The sequence below is a fragment of the Acomys russatus genome, chromosome 13, assembly GCF_903995435.1.
Source record: "Acomys russatus chromosome 13, mAcoRus1.1, whole genome shotgun sequence".
Classification (NCBI taxonomy): Eukaryota; Metazoa; Chordata; class Mammalia; order Rodentia; family Muridae; genus Acomys; species Acomys russatus.
In genome coordinates this window covers 18,318,958-18,346,200 of record NC_067149.1, presented here as the reverse complement: position 1 = coordinate 18,346,200, position 27,243 = coordinate 18,318,958, and the positions used below count along the sequence as shown (strand labels likewise).

General features: G+C 45.3%; 1 protein-coding gene and 1 pseudogene across 1 annotated transcript in view; one reads left to right on the top strand and one right to left on the bottom strand.

The window, feature by feature from the left end:
* The first annotated feature begins 215 nt into the window (after window positions 1-215).
* Window positions 216-1,124, top strand: LOC127196978 (vomeronasal type-1 receptor 90-like; annotated as a pseudogene).
* Window positions 1,125-22,639: 21,515 nt separating this feature from the next.
* The window catches only part of Txnrd3 (thioredoxin reductase 3), a 31,598-nt gene continuing 26,994 nt past the window's right edge, over window positions 22,640-27,243 (bottom strand). The window contains exons 13-16 of the mRNA XM_051154897.1: window positions 25,274-25,381; window positions 24,583-24,678; window positions 23,287-23,421; window positions 22,640-22,760 (exon numbers count right to left, since the gene is read on the bottom strand). Of these exons, the coding sequence (XP_051010854.1) occupies window positions 22,698-22,760; window positions 23,287-23,421; window positions 24,583-24,678; window positions 25,274-25,381 (402 nt within the window). The 3' untranslated portion in view covers window positions 22,640-22,697. The remainder of the gene's footprint in view (window positions 22,761-23,286; window positions 23,422-24,582; window positions 24,679-25,273; window positions 25,382-27,243) is intronic.

Sequence of the window (27,243 nt, the reverse complement as noted above, 5' to 3'; positions counted from 1 at the left end):
GGAACCCACGTATGTGTACACAATCCACCCATGACTGATAATGAAGGAGTATTAGACCTCAGGCAAACTTGAGTACTCAGGGATGTATTGGGCTGGGTCCATCAGTATTCTTAAGGGCAACAGTGTTGGGTACCAATGATACCATTATTGTTTGTGATGAAGAATTTCTCTTGCCTTTCTTCTCAGCTATTTATTCTAGTTCCTTGTCCCATACAATGAGAAGAATCAACACACCGTATGGAGTTGTTGACATACAAAATACATTTTTCTCTGAAGTAGGCATTGGGATCTCATTCAACAGTGTCCTCTTCCTCTTCCACATCCTGGAGTTCCTTCTTGGACGCAGGTTCCGCATCACTGACCTGCTCATCGGACTCTTGGCCCTCATCCACCTTAGGATGCTAACGATCATGGGGATCGCGGCTGTTGATATTTTTGCATCTCAGAATATATGGAATGACATCAAATGTAAATCTCTCATCCACTTGCACAGGCTTTTGAGGGGCCTCTGCCTTTGTGCCACCTGCCTGCTCAGTGTCTGCCAGGCCATCACCCTCAGCCCCAGAAGCTCCTGTTTGGCAAAGTTCAAGCATAAGCCCTCACAGCACAGCCTGTGTGGCCTTCTTGTGCTGTGGGCCTTCTACATGTCCTGTGGTGCTCACTTCCCCTTCTCCTCTGCTGCCGACTACAACGTCACCTCACGGAATCCTGCGTTATCTTACCCATGGGTTGTATCAGCCGGCACTTATTTTTCATATTGAGGATATTTCGGGATGTATCCTTTATAGGTCTCATGGCTCTGTCCAGCGGGTAGATAGTGGTTACCTTGTGCCGGCACAGGAAGCAGGCCTGCCATCTTCACAGCACCAGTCTTGCTCCAAAAGCCGGAGCAAAGGGCCACCCAGAGCATCCTGATGCTCATGGGCTTCTTTGTGCTGATGTACTGCTTGGACTGCATCCTAGCGGCCTCCAGACTTATGCACAACAGTGACCCAATCCGCCACAGTATTCAGATGATGGTCTCCAACAGCTATACTGCCCTCAGCCCTGTACTGCTGATTGGTACTGAGAAACGAATTACTAGCTTCTTAAAATCCTTGATGGGGAGGGCAGTAAATGGTTAAATATTGAGGGAGGGCAGGCTGACTTGAGCCAACATGCTAGCTGCTAAATGGTGAATTCTGGCCTAGTGCTCATGTACTTCCAGACAAATGAATATATGATTCGTGTTTTGTTAAACTGCTTCTTTTGAAATGTGGATGACCAAAACCTATATTTGAGTCAAAAGTCTTTATGTGCATTTCTCACTGGTGTCAGTAGGGGACACCTGTTACACTTTCACAGATTAGGGTACCCTGTGCACTTATCAATAAGCTAAAGTGTATAGAACTTTTTTTTTTGTTCTTTTTGTTTTTTGAGACAGGGTTTCTCTGTGTAGCCTTGGCTGTCCTGGACTCACTTTGTAGACCAGGCTGGCCTCGAACTCATAGCAATCCACCTGCCTCTGCCTCCTGAGTGCTGAGATTAAAGGCGTGCACCACCACACCCGGCTAGAACTTTTTAATAAGGAATCCTTTTAACACTTTATATTTTACCTAATTAAATATGTAAGCATTACCACAAAATAGCATATCATTCATAAATAGTTCTTTCATAGCTATGCAAAAAAAATTCCTATAAAGTCTTTGATGCTTGCTTGTTCATAATAATAGCACTTAACAATAGTCAAGATGGAAAAAAACTCTCTGTACATAATGAATGTATCAACCACATATGGCCTTTATATACCGTGAACTATTACTCAGCTTAAACAGGAAGGAAAGGCAGGTGCAGGTCCTCCACAGATGAACTTGGAATGCATACTTCAAGTGAAATGGCAGTCACAAAATGGCAAGCGTTCTATAAACCTGCGTCTAGGGGTGGGACTGGGAGCACCGTAATTTCTCAAGAAAGAAAAATGCAACGGTGCTTGCCAGGGCTTGAGGAATGGCACAGAGGGGAAATTCTTTTTTTTTTTTTTTTTTTTTAAGATTTATTTATTGAAGTATACAGTATTTCACCTTCGTGTATGCCTGCAGGCCAGAAGAGGGCACCAGATCTCACTATAGATGGTTGTGAGCCACCAAGTGGTTGCTGGGAATTGAACTCAGGACCTTTGGAAGGGCAGCCATCTCTCCAGCCCCAGAGGGGGAATTCTTAATTGGTGTAGAATAACCATTCAGGAAGAAAAGAATTCTAACCTTCTGAAACCAAATAAAAGGCTAGAGGGTTGCGGGGGAGGTGGGTTTCTGGGTTGGGTGGGCTAACAGTGCTTGCTGAACAAGCAGAAAGACTGGATTTGACTCTTCAACACCTCTGCAAAAGCCACACAAAGTGTGAGTTCCTGCAAGCCCAGCACTGAGGGAGCAGAGGCAGGTTGTGCCCTAGAGCTCATTGGCCATACAGCCTAGCCAGATGGATAAGGCCCAGGTGCAGTGAAGCATTTGCCATGCGAGCATGATGCCTTAGCTTGAGTGCCCAGAACCCACACAAAGTCAAGACATACTGGTCCCTGTCTGCACTCAGTGCTCCTATAGTGAGATGGGTAGCAGAGACAGGAGATCCCCAGATGATCACAGGGCACCTAACCTCAAGTACACAGCAGAGAACAGTGAAAGCGCCATGCTTACTTACCGGGCCAAGGTTACCTGATATGGCTTCCAGGAATTAAACCAGGCTGGTTGGAAGGGCCACAGCAAGGCTGAGGCTGTGACAGTTTTATTGAGAGCAGTCAGACTTTTTAATATCTTTGTCAGAAACAGACTATAACGGCAATTGCTAGGACCGATACAGTTGTAGTTGCTGGGATACACTGGTGTTTGCGAGCTATACACGGTACACAAGATTTATGTCTGAAAGCAATTGTCCTGTCAGGTTTCCATGTTTCCTTGACTAGTAAAAGAACATACAGGGAAAAAAATGTTGTTATTAAAAACAAATCCCCAAATATTCAGTTTTTACCAATGAAGACTCAGGAGCCAGATGCTGGGGTGGAAACCTGGCAGCTCAGAGAGGCAGAGAAAGCACCGAGCTGGTCTTGCTACTCAGCCGATGCCCAAGGACAAAGCCAAGGGCCTCTTCCCCTTCTCTCCACTGTCTTAAATTCCTTCAACTCCATGCCCTTCCTCTGGTTTCATGCCCCCATCTTTTGACCTAGGGTTAACTTTATTTACTCCTGTGTACAGAAAGCTCTTGGATTAAAGGTGTGTGCTTGGGCTGAGCCACACCAAACAAGAAACAGGTTTTTACAGTTCACAATCTCAGCGTTCACAATGGGAGCAAATATCCTGCAACAGAGAAGCAGAAACCCGGCCGAACACTTCAGCTGCCTGAGGGAACATGGCAGCATCTCAGGAATGGAAGGCACATTGCGCCCCAGGAGCCATGAACTCTCACCTAACACAAGCCGTGACAAGTGCCTCCCAAAGCAGCTAGGCCAGGCCAGCTCCATGGTTTCCTGCAAAGATGCTGTCTCACAGAAAGTGGAATGTAAGAACTGACACCCTAGCTTAACCTCTTACCTGTCCTTACAAACACGCATGCACACATTCACACACAAAGATAAAATGTGTAAATATATAAAGTGGAGAATGGTAGAGGAAGGCCATTAATATTCATTTCTGGCCTCCCCATATACATGTACACACTTCCACATGTATGTACATACCTAATACATCCATTCACACAAACATGTAAGCATGCCATACTCATACAAAAAAAATGCTACAGTTATTTAGATAAACCTGTGCTTCTCGGTCTCTCTCTTAACCTGGCTATCAGACAAATAACTGGGACTCTTTTATAGTTGTTTGATAATAAGCTTCACATCATAATAACTGAGCAGTTACCACTCTGTTCTTAACCCTCTAAGCTAATCTGCTTTCCTCCTAGTGTACATCCCAGAGATGCGGGTACTTTGTTACTTTCTCTGCTCAGCATTTGAATTACACAATAACTGTATGCCTACATCTCCCCCTTTTAGCCTAATAAAAGGCTCTTTTTCTTACAATAACAGACTATACATAATAATAACAATTAGGAAAATTATTAAGCAACGCTGGGGTCCTGCCCCGGGAAGGGCTTGGAGAAGGGCGGGTGCAAGAGCGACGAGGGAAGGAAGGGAGGAATGAGTCAGGCATGGGATCAGGAGAGTTTTACAGCCCGATTGATCAGCAGCCAGAGTCCTTTATTTATACAGAACTCAGCAGGCAGGGATAGATGTATGTTGTTCCGAAACATAGATCACACCATTTTTGTGCCCAGACACATGCTTTAACCTCAGTTTGGTCATAAGTGTAGTCATCATTGATAAAGTGTGATAGAACAAAATTATCCTTTATAATCATTTTCCCTCATCAACCCCATAAGCCAACCTTTAACAATATTGAAGTTTCAAGAGCATATTTTGTCCAAACATGACAGCCTGTTCTCAGGCTGGTAACTCTTGTGGTTTCAGGAACACCAGACGGAGAGAAAATCTTCAAGCCAGCCTGGGCAGATTGTCATGTCCCAAGCAGTGTATTGTCAACTTTTAATAGTCAGAGTGAAAATTGTCATTAGGCTCAAGAAAAATCTTCAGGCCAAAGTTGCTGCAGTTATTGTTGAATTTCTGCCATAATACAGTGTTTTTATTTTATATATTTGTACAATTTATTTGTATGTCTAATCTTGGTATTCTTTGTTCCTTGGTCATACGACACTACAGTGGCTCTGTATGAGTTAACTTTTCTAAGAAAGGGCGGTCTAATATTTTATTCTTCTATCGTGTACCCACACCATTCTTTGTCCATCAGTATAAGTAAGAGGTTTTTAATTTGATCTGCTGCCAACTTCTATAGCCTACCACCAAATACGGTTTATCTTTCTAAGTTTACTTTGTTTTGATTATCTTGTTTCTGAGTAAGGAACATCCAGGGAAGATGTGCCAGAGGGTATCTTTGAGTCAGAGCCTCATAAGGAGGTCTCTGGCAGAATTAGAGTCACAGCCTCCTAGGCATAAGGAAGACCTTCAAGTGGGACCAGATAAGGATATCTCTCTAAAAGCTAATGGGGGGGGGTGTGTGGTATGGTCAGGATTTTCCTGGGGAAGCTTAGAAGCAGTGTTTCTGGGAGAAGGAATAAATGACTCATAAGAAAATCTTCATCAATCCAGTATCTCCAAGTTGTACAAATAATAAAAGCCTCAATTTCTATCTTCCTTAACAGTTTGTTTAACTGTGAGACTATATCTATCTAGTCTTCAACCCCATCAGATACTTAAGAAGGAATAAATATTACCTAAATATGTAGGAAGTATAAGAAAGCAGCTTCCAAAACTATAGAAATGACAGAGATATTTGGCTGCCTGGATAGTACCCCCAAAGTTTCTCTATAACCTTGGAGCATCATCTTCAGTCTTCTAGCGCAGAATATTTGACAGACTTTTCTGAGAAGCAGTACTTGCTTGCCTACCTTGTCCTGACAAAGCTCAGCAGTCAACTCTCCTGCATCCGGCTTATCCAGTTTTGGATCGTAATCTGTCTGTAGTTGAAGCAAACACATTTTCTCACCCAGTGCCTAGCTTGCCACATATGAAACCTTTGATGTTCTTTGAAGTAGAACAGGGGTGCTGCCAGGAGCAGACCTGTCTCATGGTCAAAAAGCCTTGAGTTAATAAAAACCTTTAAATCTCATATTCTGTAGATCTCTGAGGTTTTGAAAACTATCTATCATATATCTTATCTGAATTATTTGCTTCTAGCTATTTTTATCTGTCAGTGTAGGAAACACATTTTTGTAATTAAACTAGTATCTAACATGACCATGAGTTTGATTGCTTGACTGCTAATATGCATTTTTTAATTATCCTAAACAGTTGGTAATGGCATCTTTCAAAAGGAGTAGAATTTAACACTGCATTTTAAAGAATTACATAGGTACAATACCTTAGTATGTTGTAACAAAATATAATTCTAAGTTTACAACAAAGTACAGGGATTTATACCAATGTGAGATTTTAGGCTTATTTATGCTCTTTGGTTTGAAAGTAGATTTAATGTATACCCTCTTACTTATGATTCCATAACTATAACTATCTAGTCTTCAACCCCATCAGATACTTAAGAAGGAATAAATATTACCTAAATATGAAAAGGTAGATATTAAGGAGCTTGGCTGTTTTATATCAGGAAGGAAGTGCCCCCAATAGCACAGACACTCAACAAAGGAGTGGGGAGAGACGGTGAGAGATCGCTGAAGAGCCATCACTGGAAAACTAGCCTTAGCAGCAGGCTGAACCGGCAGAACAAAATGAACACATACAGTAAGTGAGGGAGAAGAGGAAATATTCCCAAGGAAGAATTTAGTTAATATGTGTTGGTTACACCTCGAAAGCTTGGGCCTTCCGTTTTCGATGGTGGGCAGGCATGGTGACTTGCTTCCAAAGAATAAAGCAGGAAGAGGGAGAAGGTGGAACCATGGAGAATGAATGAGACAAAGACAACCTCGACCAAAAGATGGAAGGTAGCCACAGAGATGGCACGTGGTCTTCACAAAATCCCTGCTGTGACTTCACTTCTGCTTGTTCCTTGCAAGTCGGATAGCAATTTAAACACATGCATGCATACACGCGTGCACGCACACACCATCCCAGCACTAATCACTACTGTCAAGATATTGAAAAACACAGAAAGGCTGAGATACTTCTGCAGGACAGGAGACAGTGGTGTGCAGTGTGCTGCCCTGTGTTATACCTATAGACAAAAGAAGGAACTAATGACCCAAAAGAAGTAACCCAGGGTCAAGAGAGAAGTGAAAGAAAAGATAAAAATCCGCGATAAAAGTGAAAATAAAAACAAAATAGCCAAACCCATTTAAATGAAAAAACCAGAAGGTCATGTGTGTCGGGGTTGGATTGAGGGCTCTCTATGGTGTCTCTGACCATCCATCGACTCTCTCTGGTTTTACTATTTTTGTACTGATTGTTGAAGGTGCTGGCCTCTTCCCTTGGGAAGAGAGTCTGAGAGTTGCTGGAAATGGAGTGGAGCGCAGGGTTCCTGCGAGGAGCTGAGCGCTCTGGAGCCGGCTATATTCCTGGTTGATGGTTTCGCTGGACATCCTGTGTTTGTGCCCTGCAGGGTGTCTAGGAGAAGCTGACACCATCCCCAGGTTAGCCCTCTCCAAAGAGGTGGTGCGCAAGGCGCTCACCAAACCCGAAGTTAGACCCGCCGAGCTGGTAGGGTGGTGAAGCTGGTCCTTACTGATCTCCGCTGGGCGGGGTCGAGAGACTCCCTCTAGGATTCCAGACTGTTGGTCTCTGCAATGGATGCCTGGGATTCGCTCAAGGCTACTGCAACCACTGCAGCCACAGCCTCCTTCTGGGCCTCAGCCGGGCTTGCTAATGTTTGGCTCCTTCCATGGGGGTGCTGGAGCAGCAAAGGGGAGGGGGTGGGAGTCCCCCTCCTCCTGCATAGCAGGCAAAGTCGCAGATTGGAGTGAGCAAGTAAACTGGGATTGGTGAAAGGGGAGAACTCCCTTTCCCTATGGCACTGGGCGGTGAGCTGTTAGAACTACTGCTACTGTCAAGTTCTTACTGTAAGCTCTGCCTTCTAATATTCGGTTCCTGGGAGTTCCTGAAGGAGTCTGGTAAAGAAGCGACTGCGTTCCTTAACAGCAGTTACAGAACTTTGCCTGAATGCTCTGAGCAGAAGGTCAGTCAGTCAAAAGACCTTATGCCGGCACCAGCTATCAGAAACACCCCCCCCCCTCTGTGTGTGTGTGTGTGTGTGTGTGTGTGTGTGTGCGCGCGCGCGCCGTGAAATTGTTGCGTGTGCTCTGCAGCTAGTAACTTCCAGGCTGAGAGTTCTGAGAGGGAAACTGAACCTCATTCCCCTTCTGAGATCCAGAACCGTATGAGATCAGCTGTCCTAGGACTGACTGCTGATGTGAAGTTGGCTGATCCCTGGTAGCCCAGAGTCCTCCCATTTGCATCTCCCATGACCTGTTACACCTTCAAGCAAACCAACCATTCCACCAGGTCAGGAGCATGCTTGGTCGGTGCTTTGTCGCCACCTACAGGAAGTAAAAGAAAAGGCCACCTCGGTCCCAAGGGCAGCAATAACAATTGCTATTAATGAGCGCTACGCCACCCGTAGCTGGCCACGCCCCCAAACTCCCACGGGCTCAGTAAACCCCCGCGCCCTGGGCCTCAAATTTGGGCGCTAACATTATCTCTGTGATCTTGGCAACGTCATTCGCCTCTCTTTTCCTGTTCATCTGTACCCCGGAATAACATGGTTCTAACCTTCGTAGGTTGCTGTGAAGGCTAAGATGCCGCCCTAGTGAGGGCTGCCTGTACATCTGAAAAGTGAGGTTATGGGATCCACAGCTGCTTCGTGGTGCCATCGCTGACCTAGAAAGTCGTGTTCAAGGCTCTTCTTGTTGTCAGGTCCCCTGGATAAGTTGTAGTTTCCCACTTGTATTTGGTCCTCTGTGTGTGATTTTAGGAAAACACAGATTTCGCGGGGAGAGGGGACCCTAAAATACCTAGAGCTGCTGGGTGCCGAGTTGAGTAAGCGAAAGCATGGACAAGGGACACACCTTCCCACCGGGCAGTGTCAGGGAAATCACAGGAGGTGAGGCGGAGTGACTGCGGGCCTCCGTGAGGAGGACATGAGCAGAGACAAGAGGTTGTAAAACACCGTGAACATTCCTTACATCCCTTCTGAAAGCTGCATTTCCCCACAGCCCTAGCGGGCTCTCCGGTTTCTCCGTGGCTCTACAGAGTGTATGCTGCTTTCTGGTGCCACCGTGTGGTATGAAGAGGAATTAGCAGGAGGAGCAGAAAGGCTCGGGTATTCAGGCTCCCTGGGAAAAGTCAAGACCTCAGTTTGGGACTCTGGCAACCTTTTGAAATAGTCTGGGTTAGCAGGCTTGCCCTCACTTCTCTCCCGGAACAGGCAGGGCATTTCTCACCAGTGACACGCAGTAGGGCCACACCTTTCTTGAACAAGTAGAACAGAACTCTCTTTGTCCCACCCAGCGTTTAACTTCTTATTCTTCTGACGTGGCTGTGAATTGGGGGTCTGCCGAGATGATCTGGGCTGATGATGATGACGATGATGACGATGATGATGATGATGACGATGATTACCTCCCTAACATCAAGCCCAAGGCGTCTCAAAGGTGAAGGGAAAGTGAGGTGTGTGTGTGTGAGGGGGGGGGGTCCTTGGGTCATCTTGGGACTTTAAAAGTCTAATCTGGGGTCTGTGAATGCTAAACATCCAATCCAGCCGGACTGTGTGACTGGAAGCTGGGAGGGATCGAGCCACCAAGATAGCTGTTCATCTTTAAACCATCTAGGTTGGCCTGATGCCCTTCGAAGGAAGCACAGTGAAATCGTGTGGTAATCAATGTTCACCTGCTGTGACAGTCCTGAATGCTTTGCTTTCACACCACACAAGCTGGCATCTCCCTGTCTAGGAGAGATGAGTGGCCTAAGAGGATGAGGGCCCAGTGAGACCCGTGCAGGTCCTGGTTCCATCTTGTTCCCTTCCTCCTGAGGCCTGAGGTGAGAGCCAGCTCCCTCCAAAGCTATGGGAGAGGAAGTGGAGGACAGGGCAAGAGGGACATGAGCGCTTATTCACACTTCATTCACCATGCTCTGTGGAAGAATGTTAATTCAGAACACGGTTGTTCTGGCAAGAGATCACATCCAAACTCCTTCTAGGTCTGTGTGATGCAGCTGGAATACAGACATGCCTCTAATCCGGGAGACAGAGGCAAACAGATCTGAGTTCTGGAACACCCTGGTATAGAGCAAGACTCAGGTAAAGAAAAGCTTAGGTCCAAGGGTGGTGAGTCATAACTTTAATCCCAAACAAAGTTAAAGTTAGTTTGTAGAAGGCAGCACCCATGTTTGAAAATGATGTCTAGTTGAGTGTCATAAAAGGTGACGAATCAGAGAAGATTTGACAGAGCTGGATACACTCAACTCTCATGAGAAGAGAGATGAAAAAGAAGCTACTTAAGAGGCAGGTTTACAGAAAGAACTATACCAGGACAGTAATAGATGGGCTGCAGAGAGAGAACTCAGGTGAAGATGGAATGAGCCAGAAAATGAGAAGCCAGAAGATTAGAGCAGACTGCTGAGTTAGTTTGAGGCCAAGAGAGAAGCCAGATTAAATAAGTTCAGCTGGGAGAGGAGTTTGAGCCAGAACAGCTGAGTTGAACCAGCCAGCCCAGAGCTCAGAAAGAACAAGTAAGTGTAAGCTTATTAAGCAGTAAGTCTCACAGGCGAAAACATTCTAGGCCTAGATTAGATTGAACAGAGGCAAGAAGCTTCCAGGACTAGGCCTCAGTTAGCAGAAGGAAGCAGTAAGCCTCCGAGGCAACAATTGAAACAGGAGAATAAAGCCACTTTTACACTGCCCCTGGTATGGCTGCAATGGCAGAGGGGGGACCAGCCTACACACGGCTTTGGGAGCAGGGAGATGGAAGCAGACTCAGCCCATGGCCTTAGTGACTGAATAAGGCCCAGACATATCCATCCCTTAGCTATCAGGAGCCCTGGTTATTTTCAGATGTCAACTAGGACAGTAGAAGGCTCTGCTTCATGGCTGACAACCACAGCCCAGAGCCCACCCCTTGCCTTCCATCTTTCATTGGAGAGTCTCTCCTGCTTCTCAGTGTTTATCACAAGCAGTTTCAATGCCAAGGAGGCCCTGGTGGCCACTGGAGGTTGAATCCAGGTCTCTGGCCATGAGGCTCTGGAGATCATATCCATGGGCACGGAGTGGAGCAGGAGGGCAGAGGATGGGCTGCAGGGTCACGTGGTACAGAGCTCAGTTCCCAGAATCCACATACTGGGAAGATATAGCTGATTCACACAACAAATAAATAAGTGCAATTAAAACACACAATAAATACAATTACAATTTAAATATAGATTAGTGGGTCGAAGATATTGTGGGTGGGTCGGTGTCCCCCTCCCTCCACTGGAAGTCCCACCTGGCTACAGGAGGTGGCCACTTCAGCCTCTTTATCTCAGCTAAGGTCACCCACATATACTCCCGGAGCTTTGCCTTTCCCAGGTCTCTGGCTCCTCCCAGAGATGCCCCCATACTGATCTCTCTCTCTCTCTCTCTCTCTCTCTCTCTCTCTCTCTCTCTCTCTCTCTCTCTCTCTCTGTCTCCCTCCCTCCCTCCCTCCATCCCTGCCTCCCCATACATGATTCCCACCTCAATTCCCCTCCCTATCCCTCTCCTGCCCAGTTCCCTCCATCCATCCACCTTCGATGTCTATTTTATTTCCTCTTCCGAATAAGATTCAAGCATCCTTGATTGGGTCCTCCTTGTAACTTAGCTTCCTTGGGTGTGTGAATTGCAGTATAGTTATCCTGTACTATGTGACTAATATCTGCTTATAAGTGAGTATATACCCTGCATGTCTTTCTGGGCTTGGGTTACCTCACTCAAGATGATATTTTCTAGTTCCATTCATTTGCCTGAAAATTGCATGATGTCTTTGTTTTTAATAGCTGAGTAGTATTCCATTGTGTAAATGTACCACATTTTCTTTATCTATTCTTCTGTTGAGGGACATCTAGATATTGTTTCCAGATTCTGGCTATTACGAATAAAGCTGCTATGAACATACTTTGAACAACTGTCCTTGTGGTATGGTAGAGCATTTTTGGGTATATTCCCAGAAATGGTTGAGTCTTGAGACAGAACTATTTCCAATTTTATGAGAAACTGCCAAATTGATTTCAAGGTAGTTGTACAAGTTTGCACTCCCAGCAGCAATGGAGGAGTGTTCTCCTTGCTCCATGTCCTTGTCGGCATATGCTACCACTTGAGTTTTTAATCTTAGCCATTCTGACTGGTGTTAGAGTCATTTTGATTTGCATTTTCCTGATGACTAAAGACACTGAACATTTCTTTAAGTGTTTCCTGGCCAATGGAGATTCCTCTGTTGAGAATTCTGTTTGGTTTTGTATGCCATTTTTTAATTGGGTTATTTGACTTGTTGGTGCCTAATTTTTTTTTAGTTCTTTATATATTTTGGATATTAGCGCTCTGTTTGATGTAGCATTGGTGAAGATCTTTTCTCGTTCTGTAGAGATGTAGCTGTTTCATCCTATTGACAGTGCCCTTTACATTACAGAAGCTTTTAAATTTCATGATTTATTAATAGTTAATCTTAGTGCCTAAGCTGTTGGTGTTCTGTTCAGGAAGTTGTCTCCTGTATCAATGAGTTCAAGGCTGATCCCCACTTTCTCTTTGAATAGATGTAATGTTTCTTGGTTTTATGTTGAGGTCTTTGATCCCCTTGTACTTGAGTTTTGTGCAGGGTGATAAATATGGATCTGTTCTCATTCTTCTACATGCAGACATCAAGTTAGACCAGCACCATTTGTTGAAGATGCTTTCTTATTTCCATAGTATGGTTTTGTCTACTTTGTCAAAATGCAACTGTCATAAGTGTGTGGGTTTATTTCTGGATCTTCAGTTCTATTCTACTGATCAGTCTGGTTTTATGCCAATCCCTTGCGGTTTATTACTAGTGCTTTGTAGTACAGCTTGAAATCGGAGATGGTAGCACCTCCAGAAGTTTTGTTTGTTTGAGTTTTTGTTTTTATTTTTGTTTCGTTTTGTACAGAATTGTTTGAGCCATCCTGGGTTTTGTTTGTTGTTTGTTTGTTTTTCCATATGAAGTTGAGAATTGTTCTTTAAAGGGGATTTCATTGAATCTGTACATTGCTTTTGGTAAGATGGCCATTTTTTTACTATGTTAATCTTACAGATTCATGAGCATGGGAGATCTTTCCATATTCTGATATCTTCTTCAATTTCTTCAGAGACTAGAAGTTTTCGTCATTCTTGTTTGGCTAGGGTTACACCAAGATAGTTTATATTATTTGTGGCTATTGTGAAAGGTGTTGTTTCCCTAATTTCTTTCTCATCCCATTTGTTGTTTGGATACAGGAGGGCCTCTGTTGTTGTTGTTGTTGTTGTTTTAAGTTAATTTTGTACCCAGACACTTTGCTGAAGGTGTTTATCAGCTGTAGTACAGCAAATAGTGAAACTTTGACTTCTTCCTTTCCAATTTGTATCTCTTTGATTTACATTAGTTGTCTTATTGCTCTAACTGAAAATTTAAGCACTATATTGAATAAATATGGAGAGAGTGGGGAGCCTTGTCTCTGATTTTAGTGCAATTGCTTTAAGTTTCTCTCAATTGAATTTTATGCTGGCTATAGGTTTGCTGCATATTGCCTTTACTGTGTTCTGGTGTGTGTCTTGTATCCCTGATCTCTCCAAGACTTTAAACATGAAGGGGTGTTGGATTTTGTCAAATCATGTAATGAGATGATCATGTGGGGTTTTTTTCCTTTCAGTTTGCTTATATGGTAGATTACATTGATGGGTTTTTGTATATTGAACCATACCTGAATACCTGGGATAAAACTTGCTTGATCATGGTGGATAATGTTTTTGATGTGTTCTTAAATTCAGTTTGTGAGTAGTTTATTGAGTATTTTTGCATTAATGTTCATAAGGAAAATTGGTCTGAAATTTTCTTTGTTGAGTCGTTGTGTGGTTTAGTTACCAGGGTGACTGTGGCCTCATAGAATGAGTTTGGCAATGCTCCTTCTGTTTCTATTTTGAGGAATAGTTTGAGGAGTATTGATATTAGCTCTTCTTTGAAAGTCTGGTAGAATTTTGTAGTAAAACCATCTGCCTTTGCCCTTCCGCCGTTGTTGTTGTTGTTGTTGTTAGACTTTCAATGACTGCTTCTATTTCCTTTGAGGCTAAATGTCTATTTAGATTGTTTATATGATCTTGATTTAACTTTGGTAGGTGGTATCTATCAAGAAAATCATCCATTTCATTTAGATTTTCTAATCTTGTGCAGTAGAGTCTTTTGAAGTAAGACTTAATGATTCTTTGGATTTCTTCAGTGTCTGTTGTTATTTCCCTTTTCCATTTCTAATTGTGTTAATTTGGGTACTGTCTCTCTGACTTTTAGTTAGTTTAGCTAAAGGTTTGTCTATGTTGTTGATTTCCTCAAAGAACCAGCTCTTGGTTTTGTTGATTCTTTGTTCATTCTCTTTGTTTCTAATTTATTGATTTCAGTTCTGAGTTTTACCATGGGTATGTTTGCTTCTTTTTATTCTAGAGCTTTGAGGTGTGCTGTTAAGTTGCTAGCATGATACCTCTCCAATATCTTTATGAAAGCACTTAGTGCTATGAACGTTCCTCTTAGCACTAGTTTCACTGTGTCCCATAAGTTTGGGTATATTGTGCCTTCATTTTCATTGAATTCTAGAAAGTCTTTAATTCCTTTCTTTATTTCTTTCTTGACCCAGTGATCATTGAGTAGAGAGTTGTTCAATTTCCGTGAGTTTGCAGGCTTTCTGTTTCTCTCATTGTTGAAGTTCAGCTTTAATCCATGGTGGTCTGATAAGATACAAGGGGTTATTTCAGTTTTGTTTTGTTTTTTTTAATCTGTTGAGGCTTGCTTTGTGTCAGGCTATAATGAACAGTTTTGGGGACAGTTCTTTGAGGTGCTGAGAAGAAGGTATATTCTTGTGTGTTTGGATGGAATGTTCTGTAGATATGTTAGGTTCATTTGATTCATAACATCAGTTAGTTTCTCTGTTTAGTTTCTGTCTCAATGACCTGTCCATTGATGTGAGATGGGTGTTTAAATCTCTATTAATGTGTGGGGTTTGATGTGTGATTTAAGCTCTAGTAATGTTTCTTTTATGAATGTGGGTGTCCTTGCATTTGGGGCATAGATATTCAGAATTGAGATGTAATCTTGGTTGATTTTTTCTTTGATGAGTATGAAATGTGTTTCCTCATCTCTTTTGATTAATTTTGATTGAAAGTCGATTTTATTAAATATTAGAATGGCTACTCCAGCTTGTTTCTTGGGTCTGTTTACTTGGAAAACCTTTTTCCAGCCCTTTACTCTGAGATAATGTCTATCTTTGTTGTTGTAGAGTGTTTCTTGTATGCAGTAGAATGATAAGTTGTGTTTTTGTGTCCATTCTGTTCACCTGTGTATTTTTATTGGGGAATTGAGTCCATTGATGATAAGAGATATTAATACTCAACAATTGTTAATTTCTGTTATTTTGATGGTGGTGGTAGTGGTGGTGGTGGTGGTGGTGGTGGTGGTGGTGTGTGTGTCCTTTCTTTTGATTTTGCTGGTGTAGGGTTATTTCCTGTGTTTTCTTGGGTGTAGTTAGCACCTTTGGAGTTTTTATCTAGAGCTGGATTTGTAGCTTGATATTGTTTAAATTTAGATTTGTCATGGGATATATTGTTTTCTTCATCTATAGTGATTGAAAGTTTTGCTGGGTATAGTAGTCTGAGTAGACATCTGTGGTCTCTTAGAGTCTGCCCAGGCTTTAGAGTCTCTGTTGAGTAGTCTGGTGTAATTATAATTGGTTTGCCTTTATATGGTGTTTGGGCTTTTTCCCTTGCTGCTTTTACTATTCTTTCTTCGTTGTATACATTTAATGTTTTGATCGTTATGTGATGGATTTTCTTTTCTGGTCCAATCTATTTAGTGTTTTGTAAGCTTCTTGTATGTTTATAGGCATATCTTCCTTTGGGTTGCAGAATTTTTCTTCTATGATTTTGTTAAAAATATTTTCTAGCCCTTGGAGATAGAAATCTCTTTCTCCTATTTCTATTATTCTTAGGTTTGGTCTTTTTTATAGTGTTCAAGATTTCTTGGATGTTTTGTGTCAGGAACTTTTTAGACTTAACATTTTCTTTGGCCAATGTGTTGATTTCTTTAATCCTATCTTCTATGCCTGAGATTCTCTCTTCCATTTCTTGCATTATGTTGGTGATGCTTGCATCCATCTGTAGTTCTTGTTCTCTTCCCTAGGTTTTACATAACCAGGATTCCCTCGGTTTGTGTTTTCTTTACTGCTACTATTTCCATTTTCAGGTCTTTAAAAGTTTTATTCATTTCTTTCACCTGTTTGTATTTTCCTGGATTTCTTTAAGGTATTTATTCATTTCCTCTTTAAAGGCTTCTATCATCTTTATAAGATTGGGTTTAAGGTCATCTTCTTGTGCTTCAGGTGTGTTAGGATATCCAGGGCTTGTTGCAGTAGGATATCTGGGCTATTGTGGTGCCAAATTTCCCTGGCTCTTGTTGTGCTCTTATACTGGCCTTTAGCCATCTGGTTGTCCCTCATGCCAGCTGGCCACCTGGATGTCCTCGGGTCACTGGCAGGTCTCCCCAGGAAGGCAGGCAGAGCCATGGCTTGGATGATGGAGCTGAGGGGACGTAATGTAGCTTACCAATGCTGTCTGTGCCCACCTAGGGACCAGGCAGGGAGGGAACTGGGGTTGAGGGGCCTAACCTAGATGTTTCTGGGGCCAGAAGGTCTCCTTGGGAAGGCAGGTGGAGCAGTGTCCTAGATGATGGAGCTCAGGGGATAAAGAACAGCTTTACATTGCTGGTTGTGCCTCAAGGGGACCCTGAGGGCAGGGTATTGGAGTAGAGGAGTCTTAATCTGATATTTCTTGGGTCAACAGGCCTCCTCGGAAAGGCAGGCAGAGCCATGACCTGGACAATGGGACTCAGGGGACAGTGTTGTCAAATGTTTAATTCGTATATAGATTAATCATAGAGCCACAAGGAATCCACCTTGATCACTGGATCTATCAGCTAGAGTCCAGACCCTTAATTTTAGAGGTGTGGGCCAATGCCATCGATCCTGGCACAGGGAAGCATGAAATGGCTGGGGTAGAGCTGAGTGGCATCCTTCATAAGCACCCTGCATTTACAAAATGCTCTGCAGTGAGCCAATTAAGTCAGGCCATGCAGCTAGGTGGAAAGAGGCCATTATGTAATATAATATCAGAGGCAGAACTAGAGAGAACAAGCAATACAGTGACCACACGAAGCACAGAGAGCTCTGTCATCAGAAAGCAGGGCTCAGAGCCCTGGGGTCGCCTCAGATCCTAAGCCCTACCACACCCTCTAAATATGGAAGACAAGCATGATGGCTCTAATCAGAGCTTCAGTGGGCACAGCCCTGGCTGACTAGGTCTGACTGGACTGATCAACCCACAATGAAGCAGACAGAACATGAGTGTTGTCTTCTGAGCACAGCCATCCTGGTCCCTCATATATCACACATTCACACAGATTTAGGAAGTGTGCTGTTGGGGTAAAGTGTGTAAAGTTATGTCTCTGTCCTTCATCACCTACCTAAAGCATTCTCTGATTGGCTTTAATAAAAATCTGATGACCAATTAGCTGGGCAGGAAGTTGAAGGCAGGACTTCCTGGGAGGGAGAAAAGAACTTTTGGAAGAAGAAAGAGAAAGGTCCTTTTGCGAGGAAACATGAGAGGAGATGGATGTGACTATGGGTCTGGAAGGTATAGCTAGCCACATGGCTGGAAGGGGCTAGGTGGTTGGGTTAACTTAGATGAGCTGGTTGAGGGTCTGCCCAGCTAAGCTCTAAGATTTGAAATATTAAAAGGTCTTGGTATCTTTGTTTTTATGGCAGAAGGACCACCAGAGTCCTGCAACAGTATGCAAAGGCACAAGAAAATGTAACCTGCTGAGAGTAAAAGTCAATAAAAGCCAGACAGGAATGGCCTAGCTCTGGGAAATAGAGGACTTTAAATTATAAACATGCTGGATGGCCTAAAGGGCAGGTGCAGTATGGGAATAGATGGGGAATTTGAACAAAAAGATAAAAATATAAGAAAAAGACTCAGATACAAAAAATATAAGAAAAACAATTCTACAAGTGAAAATCCAAACCCACAGATACAACACAACACCCCAGAAATCTGTGCTAGGGGTTTAGCAGCAGATGGACTGCAGCAGGAGAAAGAGACAGGGCTCCCTGGGACCAAGTCAAAATGGAAACAAAGGGAGTCTGAGGCACACAGAACAGTGACGTCCAACACATCCACAACTGGAAGTCTGCAAGCGGAAATCATATAGAGAAATATTTAAGTTAAGAAACGGCTGAGAATTTTCCAAAACTGGTGTAAGAAGACATCAACCCATGAATCCAAGAAGCTCAGTAAAGTCCAGAAAGGATGAGAATGAAGAGACACCTGCCATCTGAATGCAAAAGAAGACTGTGTCCCACACTGGACAAAACTTGAGCACATCAAACCTCAAAGCCTGCAGCATGGTCACACACCTCCTCCTACAAGGCCACACCTCCTCCTACAAGGCCACACCTCCTCCTACAAGGCCACACCTCCTGACAGTGCTAACTCCCTATGGCCACGCATTGAAACACATGAATCTTCGGGACCGTTCCGATTTGAACCACCACTGTAGCCATTGAAGAAAAAGGCAATTGACATCATCCCTGCCTTCCCAACTCAGCTGTGTCCCTGAGCCTAGGTTTTCACGGTGAGGACAAAAATGACAGCTGGCAGGAGCCTCATCCAGGCTGCTTCAAAAGCCACAGCTGTGTGTGGTCACCCTGAGTGCTAGCAGACCTACCTGCCTGAGAAATACTAAGTGAAATGGGGTCTCTGACTTTTAATCTTACTTAGTTTTAGATGTTATTTTCTTAAAGATTTGCTTATGTATAATGGTATTTAGTCTGTATGTGTGTCTGCATACCAGAAGAGGCCATTGGGTTCCATGTGGCTACAGCTATAGCTGATTTTGAGGCACGACGCCAGGAATTGAACTCAAGACTTCTGGAAAAATAGCCAGTACTTTTACTAGCTTAAGTATCTCTCCAGCCCTTTAGTGATATTTTTAATGAGACTATAAAAGCAAGTTACAAGCCTCCTGTCTTAGTCATGTTCTCTATCGCTGCAAGAAAGTGTCGTGATCACGGCAACTCTTATAACAGAAAGCATTTAGTTGGGTTGGCCTAGTTTCAGATGTTATCATCATGGCGGGAAGCGTGGCGGCAGCGTGCAGGCAGACATGGTACTGGAGAAGGAGCTGAGAGTTCTACATCTGGATCTGCAGGCATCGGAATGAGAGTGCCACTGGGCCTAGCTTGGGCTTTTGAAACTTCAAAAGCTACCCCCAGTGACACTTCCTCCAGCAAGGTCACACCTCCTGATCCCTTTCAAGTAGTGTCACTTCCTGATGACCAAGCATTCAAATATATGAGCTGTTGGGGGTCATTCCGTAAGGGTAATCTTTCCTACCACCCCCCCCCCAAAGAATGAGCCAGATCCTATTGTTACAACGTTCTGCCCAGTAGCCTTGAAACACCGGAGAAGCTGGGAATCCACTATGGCACTTGGCTCTCCTCGTGACTCTTCCTGGGGACAGTTCCCTCATCTGTCTCTTCTGGAGGTAAGTCCTTTCGGCTTATCATTGGGTAGTCCTGTCAACATTGGTCCCATACCCTTCTCAAGGCCTGACAAATTATGTGACCTTGCCTGGCATTCCTACTCAGAAGCAAAATCTGAGGGCTCGATATGCAGTGCCCAACGCAAGGCTGACTACTGCCACCATGTGCCCAGGCCAAGGCTGAATCCACAAGGGACTGAGTGGCAGTGCGGCATTTAACAGAGGCCACTGTTGCTAGTGGTTTTGAGAGCATCCAGCAGCTTCTAGCTTAATTAGTCCCATGAGTACCACCATAGGCCTCAGCTGCTTTTGCTTCAGAAGAGATGAGGCAAATGCAACTGCAAAGAAGTCTTTCTCCATGGTGGATAGGCCACCTCCAGCTAAGAGCTGATTTGGTTAGCCATGATTACTAACCGGTCAAAGCAGACACGGAGGGAACAGTCATGCTTTAATGAGACAGTGTTGGAGATGGAGAGATGGCTCAGTGGTTAAGAGCACTGGCTGCTCTTTCAGAGGACCAGAGTTCTGTTCCCAGTACCCACACGGTGGCTCACAACCATCTATCTATAACTCCAGCCACACAGGAGCCGATGCCCTCTTCTGGCTTCTGCGGGTACCAAGCATGCACACAGTGCACAGACATATGTAAGCAAAACACACACATAAAGTAAATCAGAAAGATGACAGGCTGGGCACTGGCCAGCGTTTGCCTGGAGCAGATGTATGCACTGTTCACTCTCCACACCTCTGGCTGCAGGGCCTCTCTGACACTCGGCAGCGACTGGACAGAAGTGTACATCACCTAGCAAGCAGCTGCAAAACCGCCACATGTTCCCAGATTAAATCTCTTCCTGAGGGACAACAACAAAGCTAACACTTCCCACATCTTGTAAGCATTCTGAACTCACCACCCCAAAAGGGCAACAAGCCAAGCATCATCTCTGAATTGGGGGGAAGGGATCACAGGAAAGGGATCCTGGTGGCCTAGGATACCAGTGACCTAGTACAACCCATAGGAGCCCATAGCAGGTGCTTCCCAAAAGTTAGAGAAAAGCCAACAGTGCCAGAAGCTAATTCCCACATGGGCCATTCTAGATGCAAGATAAAGACACTGGACTGCAGTCTGCCCATGACACTGGGATGCAGGAGTCATGAGTCAGGAGAGTCAGCCCCCTCTCCTCCATACAGGCCCAAGCACCACACCCCACCCCCTCCCCACCTCATCTTCTTTTCCCCCTCCATCTGGCCACACCAGCTGGAAACAGATCGCTGTCCTTTGAGCTACACACACCTCTGTACCTGGTCAGGCCTGCCATTTGCCTGATGGTTCATCCAGTACTGGGACCAGTGGTTAAAATTTAGTTTTCAAGTATGACTTGCCTATAACACAATACCTGAGGTAATGAATGTGTGAAGAGAAAGGGCGCCCTGCGGTGGTGGTGGTGGTGCCTACAACCCAACATTTAGGAGGATTCTGAGTTCCAGGACAGCCTTGTTGTAACACAAAGTAAAAACCCTGCCTCAAAAACAAACGATATAATTTTAAATTTTTAGCAAAATATTTTTCAATGGATCATTTCTGTAGAAAAAGGAAGCTCTAACCCAAAATGATAAAGTCATATTGCCTCGCAGCTTAAATACCCTCTATCTCCCCGAAAACCACCGCTTCCCTTAAACTTGTTAGCTCCCTGCTCCTGCAGCCGTGTCCAGCGGGAGCAGGGTCTCCGTCTCCCACAGCGTTGTTGCCACCTCACTCACTGAGAAACCAACTCTCTGCTGTTCTTCATCACTTTGGTAGTTTTCTCTCTCCAACAAAAAGCAACTTAGGATCCTGTGTTGGTTTCTCTGGCTCCCACTCACACCACTTCTGTTACACACCTGTCACCTCAGCACTCAGGCTAAGGGAAGGAGGATCAGAAGTTCAAGGCCAGCCTGGGCTACACAGCAAGGCCTTGTCTCAAAACTTAAAATGAAAACCTACACCTAGAAATTTTCTCTCTCCCCTCTCCTTCTCTGTGACACAGATAGAGGCCAGATTAGACCAGATTAAAAGCAGATAAAGGCAGAGTTATTAGTCACTGCTCCTGGGTGGGCTCATGATTACCAAAGAACAGGGCTGAGGAAGTCTGGGGTAAGGTGCCTGACTGTAGGCGAAGGGTGATGACACGTCAACCATAAGCTGAGTTGGTGCCCAGGGATGGCCAAGAGCTGAGCACTTAGGTGGGGATTTGGGTGGCGGCAGCATCCGGGGAGGAGGTTGAGACATCTGCCAAGAATATGAAAGTGGGCTCTTGGCATCTTTCTTTTGTTCTGACCTTCCCAGTGCAGGCAGTGCTGGGAGGAGGAGGACAGACAGGGTTTCCCAGCTTGTGCAGGGGTAAGCAGGAGTTCCAGACAAACAGCTGTGACCAGAGAACCACACAATTGTGTGCCACTCTGCTCAAATGGCAAGTGTCACTCAGGCTGGTGGATGGCTTTGAATAGCCCAGTACCAGGCTACCACATTCTTCAGAAGAGACGCTTTCCAGAAAAACCTGAGAGACCCCGTCTTCAAAGGCGTGCTCGATGTTGCCATGTGTACGCTCGGTTGAAACTCGCAGGACTGCCTGTTTATTTATTACCCTCTCATTAGACACACCATGACAAAATCATGTTTAACAAATTAGATCACACAGACTGTAGTAAAATCTTTTTAATAACCTTAAGATTAACATGGAAAAGCAATATAAGGATTTTTTTTCTTGCTTGTGATGCTCCATTAATCTGGTGCCTATGAAGAGAGTGGCTTCAAGGTCTGACCCTCAGGCGATGTGCGAGGGGTGAGGTGAGTCAGGTTTCTGACAGCAGGTTAAATGCAGCTTTTAAAGGCTATATGGTACATGTGGCCTCCTGCTAATTAATGCAGGAGTCCTGTGTAGCCAACTGCTCTAACCTGGCTTCCCAAATACCACAAATCTGTAAGGCTGCACTCTAGGCCCACAAGCCTCTTTACAGACAAGTTCACAAATGAAAAATATATCATCATGGAAACAAGGTGAACAGTCAAAACACTGACAAGCAGGAAATGGAAAGTGGACTCACTGTGCCATCCTGAGGTTAGGGCGGATAGGGGAAGTCTGACTGACGTGCAGGGCTCAGCCTTGGTTCACCTCCATGGGTTCCGAGCCAAGGCGTCAAGGATGCAGCGCAGTGGCTGCATGCCGTCAGCTGAGACCACAGAAGCTGCTGCTGCTGGTCCTCCATCGCCTTCTCATCTCTGTGCCAGGAGAAATCCGGGGACTGGTCCCCAGCGGATGTCATGGGCACGGAGTGAGAGTGTGACAAGGGGAGACCCAACAACAGCGGGGCTAGCCTCAGCAGCCTTTCTGAGTAATGTCCAGCCCTGAGGACTTTGTGATTTCCAAGGTTGTAAATACCTGTTTGCAAGGAAAAAGACAACATATGGCAGTGTCACTGCTGCATTATAAGGACAACGCTCTAGCTGCACCGGAGCATTAAGTTAGGTTGCTAGTCTAAAATATATTAGAATCAAAATCTGTGACAATGCATTTCATAACTGTTTTAAAGTTAGGCTACCTGAAGCCATTGTATCTCACCGAGGGAGACTCTTGGGGGTACAGGGCTGGGAAGACGCTCTGTGGGTAAAGAACTGGCAATGCAAGCATGAAAACCCAAGCCCAAGCCCTAAAACCCACGCAGAGTGTGCTGGCACATGCTTGTCCATAGAGTTAGAGACAGGTGCACCCCTCGACTTGCTGGCCACCCAGCCCAGCCTATGGACAACCTTCGGATCAGCGTGACACCCTATCTCCAAAAGAGGTGGACAGTACCTAAGGAATGACACCCAAGGCTGTCCCCTGGCCTACACAGACGAACGGACGGACAGATGCATGCATGCCCACACACACACATGCAAGCACACATCCTCCTGCTTTTCCTTACCTCACCACACGTGGGATGGATTCCAATGGTGTCATCAAGTTGCTGCTTTGTGAGCCCACATTTCATGGCAGCTGCAAACCCCTGTGTGATTTCTCCAGCATTCGGCCCCAGAAGGTGAAATCCCACCACACGGTCCTTTAATCAGGGACAGAACAGAGGATTCCCATAAGCTAAGGCTCAGAACGGGAGTCTACTCACTGCAGTTCACAGCTGAAACATACGGATCTCCCACAGGAAAGGAACTGAGCCAGAACAGCCTCCCGAAGGACCTGTCAAAGGAACGGTGACCGTGTGGTAAGAACACACTCAACTGTACTAGCACACTCAATCTGCCGACCTGTGGTGAAGCCTGGGGTGACGTGACTTCTGAAGTATGCTGAGACGGGGCCACTCAAACATGGAACACATGAACTAAGGCCTGGCACTAGAGTAACCCCAAGGCCTGGGGTCTTACCAGAAGCATCTGTGAGCCCAGTGAACAGGTGCCTGCTCTCAACACTAAACAGAGCTGAGGACTAACTAGTAGATGCTGTCAGCGGGGCAGCCTGAGGTAGGTGTTCACTGCCAAGCTTTTTTTTTTTTTCTTTTGGTTTTTTCGAGACAGCGTTTCTCTATGTTATCTTGGCTGTGCTGGACTCACTTTGTAGACCAGGCTGGCCTCGAACTTACAGCAATCTGCCTGCCTCTGCCTCCCAAGTGCTGGGATTAAAGGCATGCGCCACCACGCCTAGCTCACTGCCAAGCTTTTTAATCGGACTCTTGTCTTCCATGAGAATGGATGAGGGAAGTGTGTAAGAGGGCAACAGAGGCAGGCCCAGGAGACATCTCTGCCTGTCCTAGGTCTGTCAGCAGCTGCCTTCTGCCCTGGAGCTTCTCTCTGTGAGGGCCTCTCCTCGGCACTCCACACACACCACACCACAGATGAAGCACACATAAATGTGCACCATGCACAGTGCTGGATGGTATAACTAAAGGGTTAGCGTTCACAGTTCTAGACCATCAGGGTTAAACTGTCGGCTCTGGGTGGTAGCTCCTCCTGCTGCCTGGCAAGTACAGCTGAGCTGGGACCCTGCTCCTGGGCCAGCCTCCGCTAACAGCAGAGAGTTCTCCTGCCCCGACTGCCATCTTTAAAAGAGGCCGTAAGAACCCAACTGGCAAGAATCCAAGCTGCATTTTAAAATGCATGTGGAGCAGGGGGCCCAGGGTCCCATTTGTGCAAAGCATACCCTCTACTCTGGGCTGAAAAACTGGAGAACAGAGTAGAGCAGAAACTATAGCATCCGGGCATCTACATACGCTGTCGAACTTGTGGCAGATTATCTTTGCGTAACAGGTGTTGTTGTCTCTGCCGGCGACTGTCCACTCCAGGGGCCAGAACAAGGTGTGATACACCTGGACCAGAAGGAAGAGCCGGAGATTAACATCATTGGAAACCTACTCCTTGACAGGCCCTTTAGTCCCCTAAGACAACCGGCTGCAACCGCTCCCAAAATGCCAACACATCACTTTTGCTTTCTGCAATCATTAGTCAGAAACAGAAATGGCCCTCTGTCAGCCAAACTCCATTTTCAAGCATTTAGTGCTGCCAGCCCAAGGTACTGCACTAGCTCTTGTGTGGGCTGAGAAGGTAACTACTGACATCCTGCCTAGTGCAACACTCACCCCAAACCTCGACCACCAGAGGGCACAGCACACACCTGTGCTACTGACCCTGTAGAGCCCAGCGGGCCCTCACCCTGCTCGGAGAGCCACAGCTCTGAGTGGCTGCACACAAGAGAACCTTTCGTGCCTGCATCTCCAAAGCCCTAAAAACATGCCTACTTCCCGTTTGTCACAGCTGTTTTCTTTTTATCACTTTGCTAGTGACAGTTTAGGTTCACTTAACATTCTCCCAAATAGGAGGGTGCTGTCTCTAACACTAGCACAACAGAGACTCGCAGAGTTACAACATAAAAAGTGGGTGGTTATAAAGGAAATGCGGTCTTACTTCCAGATTCTCTTTTTTATACACTTCAATGGCTTTCTCTTCAGACAGTCCGCAGCAGCCATATTCCAGAGGTGTGAACACCGTGGTTGGGATGTTAACATAATCACACTAGAAGAGAAACACACCACACTCCTGTGACCTGCTTCCCAAAAAGCGTCATGAAAGGCAGCAGGGCTGTGTCAGATCAAGAGAGACATGACAGTTACTAGAGCTAACTGATGGAAGATGGGAGAACTCTAAGTGAGCTGGAGAGCATGTGAGTGTGAACATGTAAGTGAGTGTGAGCATGTGGGAGTGTGAGCATGTGAGTGTGAGCATGTGGGAGTGTGAGCATGTGAGTGTGAGCATGTAAGTGAGCATGCCCAAATGTATTCTTTCATTTTATGGTGTAGATGCTTGCGTGAGTGCATGCTTATACACCACCTGTGTGCCTAGTGCCTATAGAAGCCAAAAGAGGGTGCTGAACCCCCTGGGACTGGAGTTAAAGGTAGTTGTGAGCTACCATGTAGGTGCTGGGATTTAAACCTGGGTCCACTGCAGGAGCTGTAAGTGCTCTTAACCACTAGGCCCACTCTCCAGCCTTGTTTATGCATGTTTTCGCATGTGTATAGGTGTGTGTGTGTGTGTGTGTGTGTGTGTGTGTGTGTAGACCTGATACGCATGTCAATCATCCTTCACCACTCTTCTACCTCATCAACTGAGGCAGCATCCTTAGTCAAACCCGGGCATGCCGACACTGCTAGCCTTGTCGGCCAGCTTGCTCTGGGGATCCCACCTCCACTCTCCAAGGCTGGAGCTGCAGGTGGGCCACCGCACACATAGGTTCTGAAGGCTCCCAACTCTGGCCTTCACTCAGTGGCAAGTGTTTAACCACTGTGGCATGCCCCACTTTGCTGAGCTTCTGCTGAGTCCTCAGGCCGGCTCGGAACTGGTCAGAGGGTAAATGTCTTTGTGCTTAAGCAGCTAGAGGGAAATTAAAATGCTGTCCACCACTTGAAGAAACTCAGAAAAGAGAAAAGTGTATTTACAATAGTTATTTCAAAGAGAAGAGCAGGCCGAGTGGCACAACTCAAGAGACCTGAGCATCTAGGTAGAGGTCCATGCAGGAGCCACCAAGTGTCATTCTAAACGAAGCTGGGGGACATAGGGCCTTATGCCTCCCCATTGGCACAGAGAAGGCCTTATATTGCAGACTTCTAGGTGCCTAGCTCCCAACTGTTCCAGCCTCCCTACCACCAACCACTGCACTTGCAGACACCTCAAGTGCCATGTGTACTGTTGGGGGGGGGGGATGTGCAACACACAAACAGAGCCACTATCCTTCATCTGCCACAAGTCCCCAGTTCCACTGATAGAACAGTGTGTTCCTCCCAAGGGGGAGACCCTGTGAGGACACTATTATTCCCACAAAACCTCTCACTCTTATCTGATGATACACCTACTACAAAAGTCCATTGCTTCCTCAGTGGAATTACCCAGAATTCACTGCTTCCTCAGTGGGATCACTCAAATCCCAAATGTCTCATTAAGTAATAGCAAGATAGGAACATGCTTTGCAAACAATGCAAGTGAAATTGCAAGGGAATGGGGCTGACCAAGCAGGCAGTGCGAGAAGCTAGCATCACTGCCCAATGAGCTGCAGCCAGCCACTCAGGAAACCTGTTTCCAGCCTGCCCTGCAGCACGTTGGCACACAATCACACCTCTGGACTGTCATCTGTGGACTGTCTGAGCCTATGGGTCTCAGCCCCAACCTGTCTGGTGAGTCCTGGGGCCAGACCCACAGTAATTTTCATTATCACAGGACAGCCCAGGGATGGAAAAAACACAAGCTGTACCATCACTTAAGTCAGTAGTAACTGAATTGCAAATTATTCCTAATAATCTTTATTTAGAAAATAAGTCAAAAAAAAAAAAAAGAAAAGAAAAGAAAAAAAAAAGAAGTCAATGAGTGTTGTTTGTATTCATTTT